The following is a 9,323-nucleotide window of genomic DNA, read 5'->3' as shown; positions in this document are numbered from 1 at the left end:
GATAATGTGTCTGCATTTGCACTGCGAATAGCACAGTCTAAAACAGGGGTGGGCAAACTATGGCCCATGGGTCACATGCGGCCCACCAAGGGTTTTCATACAGCCTAGGAACAAGTCATCATTCGCACTGACTCTGTTTATGTTACTCTGTTTATCAAATAAATGTGCTTCTTTTGAAGTTTACGTTTAAGTTTTCAAATATTAACAACTGAAAATTAATTAGATGTTATTTAGAAAAATCTTTTGTTTATGCTATTTCAAATATTATTTTACTTAATGAACTAAGCAGCCCGCAACTAGGTGTAAATTTGTGTATGTGGCACTTGCACTGGAAAGTTTGCCCACCTCTGGTCTAAAATTACCATCGAACATGAAAAATGCAAGTAAAATTTGAGGTTGGGGTGCAAACACTTCATTTGCTATGAGCTTGCATTGACTTCTTGGGTCAATGAATGATATCAGGTTTTGATTTTATATAGCTATCCCATAATATGGACCATGTTGGCATTGCTGGTGTCCTGGGTCTATTTATGAATTTTTTTATCATGCAGGTCAATGTGGCAAGAATTTATGCATGAAAACTATCCATAACACCAGTGAGTGCTAGAAGATTAGGACATCACTGTGGAAAATGTTTGAATAATTAAACCATTCAGCGTTTCATGCATTTTTATCTACAATAATGGGCCAGTACATAATTCATCTTTAACATAAGAATAAATTAAATTAGTGATGAAGTTGATTCGACGATTGAAGCTTTTATTAAAATCCTGTTTCTCATATCACTCATACATGTCAGCATACAGTTCTTTTGACAATTTGATGTATTCTTCTCGTTCCTCTGGCGTCATTTTGTTCACCATTTCTGGTGTTATGTCCTGAACTGCAATTTTTCTACCATCCACTGTCACCATAGGAGAATCTTCATCATCTTCACTTTCCATTTCTTCCACATCTGAAATGGTAGCAAAACACTGTATATATCCATGTACAATGTACAAAATGTGAACAACACTGTATATATCGATGTACAATGTACAATATGTGAACAACACTGTATATATCGATGTACAATGTACAATATGTGAACAACACTGTATATATTGATGTACAATGTACAAAATGTGAACAACACTGTATATATCCATGTACAATGTACAAACTGTGAACAACACTATACATATCCATGTACAATGTACAAAATGTGAACAACACTGACTCAGATTGTGGTCACACTGCATGCCAACAATCAGAACAGCCCTGGTCATTTTCTGTTGCATACTATAAAAAGACCTTCAACGTAAATAGTGGACATTTTGAACTGCCCTCAAGCCCACAGTTGTTAATAACTTCATTAACATCACAACAATTCAATAACATATACCTACCGGCAGCATAAGCAATAGTTTCTGGCTGTGGAAACTAAATTATTTCTTCCATATGTTATTAAAACATTGCATGGATAACATTAATATGCATGGTCACTTGGTCATAATCAAGCTCATCCAAGATCATTATAATACCAATAGTTCAATAGAAATTGGATCAGAAATCTATTCTTCTGCTCTAGAGGTCTCTTCAGCCAATTAGATGCATTGCGCATGGACCTCACTTATTAAACCTGTGTACAACATTGATAATGCAAGGCTTTTTATAACCAAAGTGGTACAAAATTGGATTGGAATTCAGTTTCTCAAGTGGTAAAAAGTTTAGTCAATCAGATACAAGATTACATCAGGAATACCATATATACTCATAAGTCAAGTCCAACTGCAAAGTGCACAGACCCAGATCTGCCAGCACACTATGCACTGGCAGATCTGGGTCTGTGCAGTTCGTTAGGTGAAACCAGTAGAATAAACAACATAGACCCTGATCTGCATGTGCATAATGGCAGATCTGGGTCTGTGCATTTTGTTAGGTGAAACTATTAGAACAAACAACACAGATCCTAATCTGCATGTGCATTATGCTATGGCAGATCATTTTTTTGTTGTTGTTTTAAGTTTGACTTGACTTATAAGTTAGTATATAGTATATGTGTAATTAAATACATCAATTCTCTAGACAACATAAGACTATTCAACAAGTTTAATCAAAATCTGATCATCAATATAACTGTGGGAATGCTGAAAAGCTCAGCCAATCAAATACAATGTTACATCATTTATAATATAAACCGATTTCATTCATAGTCCTTCTCAGTCAAGAAGACAGAGTTCTCTTTAATGAAGTCGGATCAAAATGCTATTAAAACTTTAGTCTCAAGAACAGTAAAAAAAAAAACAATCGCCTCATAAATAAACATAGGTCTCACATCTAAAATAAAAATCATCTAAGATATTGACAGAATTTGCCTATTTATCAAGTATGATTACAATCAAGTCAGAAATAGTCTCTCATTTGATTTGATGCTCAGCCAATCACATGAAGATCATCTAATTAATATCTGTATATCTTGCTCATTAAAAACATATTATAGGCCTGGATATAAGCCTTTTTAACAAGACAGTTTCGATAAAAATAAGATCAAATCACTTCATTAGTATGCACGGATTTTGCTCATATGAGATCTTGATGATTTAAGCCTATTTACCAAGTCTGTGCAAAAGTAGATTAGAAATAAAGTCTTTAGATTGGTAACAATATCAGCTGATCACATAAAATGACTTCATCAATATGCATGGATTATTCAACTCATGTGAGATCTTCATCATATAAGCCTATATTCAAAGTTTCATCAAAATTGAAGTATGATCTCAAGAGTGGTAGCAAGATCAATTGATGTGATTTAAGATTACATCATTAACATGCATGGATTTTGCTCACCAAGACTCTGACGATAAGTATCCATATACCAAGTTTAATCCAAATTAAATCTAATAGCCTGACTTCCAAAAGTTGTAACAAGTTCTGCCAATTAGATACAAGATTACATCATTAACATCAGAGATTCTCACTCATTACTGAACCCATCCAAGATCATTATGATATAGCCCATATTTCAAGTTTGATCCGAAATATGGTTTCCTGAGTGGTAACAAACTCAGTCAATCATATGCAAGGTCACTTCATTAAATATGCATGCATCTCCTATTATAGATGTTGTTCAAGATCTTGATGACAAAAAAAGCCTATATTCCAAGACTGATCAAAATCAGACCAGAAATATAGCCTCCAGACTGGTAACAAGTTCAGCCAATCAGATGCAAGATGCAGGATCAGTTCATTAGAATGCTATGTATCTCTCTCATTATCAAACTCACCTGAGATCTTCATGATATACATAACTAAATAACTATTAAATAAATGCCAATCACATGTAAGATCATCTTTGCTGGCCACGGTTCCAATATTTTTATCAACACCTTGGCATATCTAACAACTATAGTGGTGCTTTGTCCTAACGATATCTTTTGGATTTCTTGTGTTGCCTCCCTTAGTATTAATTCCAATTAACCAATAGCTTTGTGCATTGTACATCGGCCAAAAACGGTGGTGAGAATTGACCTAAAATGGATACACTGTAAGTTTAACATCGAAGGTATGACTATGCACCAGAGGGAAGCCGTTACATGTGTATTTGAGTGAAAGGCATTTGTGCAAACACAGACTGGCAATGGAAAATTACCTATTTATCAGCCTATTCAAGTCATGTGCTCCCCTTTTCTCGATCACAAGAACAGTGTTCAAATTTGAACAACTTAATACTGATTGGATGTGGTGGTTTGCTGCTGCATCAGATTTTCACAAACCCAAAGCACAGAACTATCTGCTCAATATGCCAAGGTGTAGATAGGGTTATTGGAACCTTGGCTAGCGAAGATGATGTAAGATCACTTCGCTAATAAACATTATCAACTCTGAATAAGATCATAATGTTTGCTCAAAATTGGATCAGAAAAATGGCCTCCAGCCAGAGTGGAAACAAAGGTCAGTTAATCAAAATCATCTAATAATATGCATAGATCATGCTCATTGTTGAACCTGTCGGAGATTTTAATCATATATCAAATTATTCCAAGTTTGCTCAAAACTGAATCAGAAAAGATGAGCATTTTATCCATTTAACTAATGAGGACTGAAACAATCGTTGATATTTTTGAAAAACTGCAACATATCAAATTTGGTAAAAAAAATAATTTTTTTCTAAGATACCTGTAAAAGCTGTACATAATTCTTATTTATGCATAGCTGCCAACCTTCCAGGCTCACAATTAGTGAAAATAGGGATAAAAAGTTGTGAATTTGGACATGAATTCGTGAAAAAAACCATGACAATAACTCCATCCACTCTGACCACTCCGACCGTCAATACTACACTATATCAAGTTCGCAAAATAAATATAAAACACTACACATATGCAGAAATATTTATTTATCAAGACATTATACTGTGGCAGACTTGAACTTCCTCAACTGCTTGATCGTAAATTTGTTTTCTAAACAGTTCCGACTTATTGCCTGCAGGTTGATCTTGGGGACTAAAATTGCTGACAAATTTTCTGCAGCTAAGCAGGCCCTAATGTCTGCCTTAATTTTCCTCACTAAAGAAAATATTCTTACGCTGTCACTGTTGCTATGAGTAATGCACAGGAACTGCAGCATTTTCGGTTCTTCCACACGAAAAAAAGCGATTTTCGAGTCTGGGAACATTTGTCAGAACAAATGTTTAGCATGCTCCAGCTGATAAAGGTAGATTGCGTTCGACAAGAAAACTCACAAATAATGCTTCAGCGTTGGTAGCCTGCAGGTCTGCCGCAAATGGTTTAAAATATTCCAGAGATGAAATCTGCGAATTCTTAATTTTCCCAACTTCTACGTGTTTTTTTTGCAACCGACATTCTTCCTCACATCGTCTCTGCGATGACACACTGAGCGCATGAAGAATCAATGAATACCAATGTTTAATGGCAGAATGCACAGCCAATTTTTGATATATTCCAAATTAAACTTCACTTTTTGAGTAATACATTTCTTTTTCCTTGGTGGTGAAGACATTTTCAAAATCTTACATGCGAGGCTGAATGGTAAGTCAAATCAGTGTTTTGACGCATGCGCGGAGCAAATTTCCGGTTAAGCCCCAGTTTCTCTCAAAAGCATTTGTAAAACTACTCTTATACATATAGATTAAAAGAGGCTAAAATGCTTGTTACTGGGCCAACTGTACTAATCGGCTGTAGATCTACTAATATCGTGACCAGCAGTACCGGACCGTTTTGGCAACTGCGAATATCACGACTAGCGCTGAACGGGAAATCAGTTATTTTATTAAAGATTTAAAACAATTGAGGATTGGAAAATTCGTGAATTTTTGGCTTACAGCATGAATCCATGAATCGCTGAAAAAGTCGTGAAATTCACACCAAATTCATGAGGGTTGGCAGCTATGTTTATGAACCTGATAAAACAAAAGATCACTGAGCATGTCTCAGATAAAACCAAATGCTATGTTTAAGTTAAATCTAGAGATAAATTTTTGGAGAAAAAATAACTCTATCAAGTGATATAATTTAAAGTATTTGTATGAAATATCTAAATGATACAAATCTAGCTGAATACATAAGACCACCGATAAACAGCAGTGTAAAGTACATTAAGAGTTAAATACCGGAATAAATGAAGCACAATAAAAGGGTAAATGTGACCAACTGAGGATTGGAATTAGAACTGTACAGTATATTCCTTGAAAAATTAATGCACTTGTCAAGCTTTCATGTGTGTATGTGTGTATGTGATTTGCATTTTTAACACAGCTTTAAAAAAATTTCAGCCATACCGCTACGATGTCTGCAGTGTGGCAGTTTATAGTGATGTCTAGCACTGGGGCATCATGCAGCAGACCCAGTCACATTATCCTGACACCAGGCTGACCAGTCCCAACACTAACCTCTTAATGCTGAGCACCAAGTGAGGGAGCTGTTAGTACCATTTTTGTAAGACTTTGGTATGACTCGACCCTACTTAGAAAATGGAATATCCTTTACACCTTTACTTTGCTCATTATATTTTGACTTATGAATTATTGATAAAATATGTATGGACAAATAATGTTTGAACATACACATAACTTTGATTGTACACATACCTGCGCCTGATACTGAGGGCCTGATTGTTGACTCTACATCAGAATCACTACTGGAACTCTCCTCACCTGGAATAGCTGGCATCGCAATGGCACCTGCATTTTTCTTTTCATGAAGAATCAGGAGGGTTTCAATCTCATTGAGATCTGTCTTCTGAGATGTGTCAGGTCTAGATGTTCCAGCTTCTATCAAGTCAACCTGCAGATGAAGATTTGTATTTTTATCCCTGTACAAAATCTTTTTTCTAACACAGTGCCACGCAAGCTGAAGAGAACAGTCTTATCCACCTGTGATACATGGGATTACTATGGCAACATGTACATGGATAAAAAATATCAGTTTACATATTAATTTAGCATAAAATGGTTCCATTTAAATTCCTGATGTAAATGTATGCACAAAATGGGTTGTCTGTACTAAATATGTGCTAGTGAAGTTACGTTGAGTGTAGTTTAGTTGCACACACACATGCACGCATGCTTTAAAGTATTAGTGTAGTTCAAGCAATTCTTGCTCCTCATGTGACAGGTGCTAATTCCATTTCACATTCCAGACTCAATACCATGAATGTTAGTATACGCCCTTGTGTATCTGACTCTCTCCACAAAACCCACATCTGTTATAAATCTATCACAAGCTAATCCTCATACCAAAACCCACATCTGTCATAAATCTATCACAAGCTAATACTCACACCAAAACCCACAAAGCTAATACTCACACAAAAACCCACATGTCATAAATCTATCACAAGCTAATACTCACACCAAAACCCACATCTGTCATAAATCTATCACAAGCTAATACTCAACCCAAAACCCACATCTGTCAAAAATATCTATCACAAGCCAGTACTCACACCAAAACCCACAAAGCTAATACTCACACCAAAACCCACATCTGTCATAAATCTATCACAAGCTAAATACTCACACCAAAACCCACATGTCATAAATCTATCACGAGCTAATACTCACACCAAAACCCACATCTGTCAAAAATATCTATCATAAGCTAATACTCACACCAAAATCCACAAAGCTAATACTCAAACCAAAACCCACATCTGTCATAAATCTATCACAAGCTAATACTCACACCAAAACCCACATCTGTCATAAATCTATCACAAGCTAATAGTCACACCAAAGCAGAACACCAGCTAGACTACACTTAAAGCACTTGGATGTTACACTGTGAAACTGGGTTTAATATGGTGAGAACTACACAAACACATGTGAAAGATGGTCAATACACTCTGAAAGGATGCATGTACATGTAATAATATAGATTCCAAGGTTACATTCTAGATACATTTTCCAAAAATGAGAAAATGTTCCTATGGGTGTGAAGTATAACAATCTTCAAACTTAAATTAAAATGGTGGTCAGTAAAATTATCATTACGATCATATTCTCAAAGTAAAATTATTATTCCTTTCCCTCTTTTAATTCTAAAAATCTAATAAGCAGCTGTGTGAACTGTTTGATCAAAAAACAAAACAGTGAACACTTCTGAAATATTGGAGTATTTAAGATTCATGCTTTGACATAAGCTAAAGATCCAAACAATCCAAAATCACACAAATGTATGATTGGTGTACATTTTCTTGCACTACTTTCAGCTGAGTATTCACAAGAAAGGATCATTACATAAAAAAGTATGTCACTATTGGTATATACAATTATAACAGCCGAATGAAAGTTTAAAAATATTAAATATTTGTACAGATGGAAAATCACAGACTCCTTTCTCTTATCTAAAATGTATACAACATAGTGGGTATGTTGGTCAGGATGTCATAATTATTCATATTGTCTTTGCAACATGGCTGATTTGTAGCAGGTAATAAATAACCCAAGATTTCCAAAGGTTATGTATGCTTTTTGTTGACTTCATCCTTTTCTTTTATATCATTTTTATTGTAATGATTAAAATTGTATAATAATGTTTCTTTTTCATTATTTGATTAGAGGCCAAATTCAGAATCTCTTCATTTCACATCCAATTTCTAGTAGAGTGCTAACATATACCTTGGTCAAAAGTGACATCATATTAATTATGTCACAATGTATAGATCGAGTTGTGCCATAAGCTTTGGTTTTACAACAACAGACCAGCTTAATATCATCAGAGGACTTAAAATGTCACACCGAGTTAAAAACAGTAAACCTCTACATAAAGGACACTTAAGGCAGTGTCCTGTTTTGAAAGGCTTAGAGGATTCAGTCCAACTCCTAACTATAGTCTAGTTAAAATAGTACATTTCACAGTGATAAACTGAGAAAGCTGACCATCTTTAAACAAAACAAACCTCCTCCATCTCAATAAAACCTGATGCAGACAAAATCCTGGATATACTCTTACAAATAATTTGAGGTGCCCGGAGTGGCTGAGCGGTCTAAAGAGCTCAGTTATGGATCACTGTCATCTCACCTCTGTCTGTGTGTGTTCAAGTCTCGGGCTTGGCTAATGTTAGTATGTGAGAAAGCTTGCCAGTAGGTTCTTGTGGGTCGGTTGTTCTTTCCAGGGTTTTCCCGGGTTCTTCCTCCACCATTAATACTGGAAACCATGTATAGCCTATCTTGTGCAGCAAAAGGGCGTTAAACCCCCATTACAACAACAACAACAAATAATTTGTTCTTTATGGGCTAGTGTCCTTTATAATGCAGAGACCAAACAAAAGTCCCTCAAATGGACTGTTGCCCTACTGAGTGAAAAGAATTCCAGGAATTCAATTGAAAACCATTTTGACTGCTGAGTGTTGAAACTATTTCTGATATTCTTCTGCGACAATGATTTTCAAATAAATGCTGTGGTGGACATAGTGGCTGTCAAATTGGCAACGTTTTCATTCAGTACCAAACAAACATCATTAGAAGTCTTTTGGTGAAAACCCCATGTTAATGTCACCATCCATTGAGGAAGAGATGCAATAACACAATTTTCAAGACTGCTGACATAGCAGCCATAATCAATGGACCAGTGGCACCATTTTCACTTAGGACCAACTAGGTAGCATATGAATTCTTTTGTTGAAAACCCCATGGTGATAAAGCCATCCCTTTGGGAAAAGCAGAGAAAACAAAGTTCAAGGTGGCCATCATGATGTGCATATTGAGAGTCATTTAGGATCACTAGACACTAAAAAACTCTTCTGATGAAAACACCATGTCAAAATGAATTTCCATTTAAGAGAAGTAACAATAACATTATCAGGATGGCCACCCTGCTATA

At 35.5% G+C, this 9,323-nt stretch overlaps 1 protein-coding gene across 1 annotated transcript in view; it reads right to left on the bottom strand.

Moving 5' to 3' along the window:
- Positions 1-742: 742 nt before the first annotated feature.
- Positions 743-9,323, bottom strand: part of LOC149792287 (general transcription factor IIE subunit 1-like) — a 33,881-nt gene continuing 25,300 nt past the window's right edge. The window contains exons 5-6 of the mRNA XM_089970849.1: positions 6,089-6,284; positions 743-955 (exon numbers count right to left, since the gene is read on the bottom strand). Coding sequence (XP_089826975.1) covers positions 783-955; positions 6,089-6,284 — 369 coding nt within the window. The 3' untranslated portion in view covers positions 743-782. The remainder of the gene's footprint in view (positions 956-6,088; positions 6,285-9,323) is intronic.

This window comes from Sinohyriopsis cumingii, chromosome 9 (genome assembly GCF_028554795.1).
Source record: "Sinohyriopsis cumingii isolate HCF-2022 chromosome 9, ASM2855479v2, whole genome shotgun sequence".
NCBI lineage: Eukaryota > Metazoa > Mollusca > Bivalvia > Unionida > Unionidae > Sinohyriopsis > Sinohyriopsis cumingii.
This window is presented reverse-complemented; position numbering and strand designations above follow the sequence as displayed.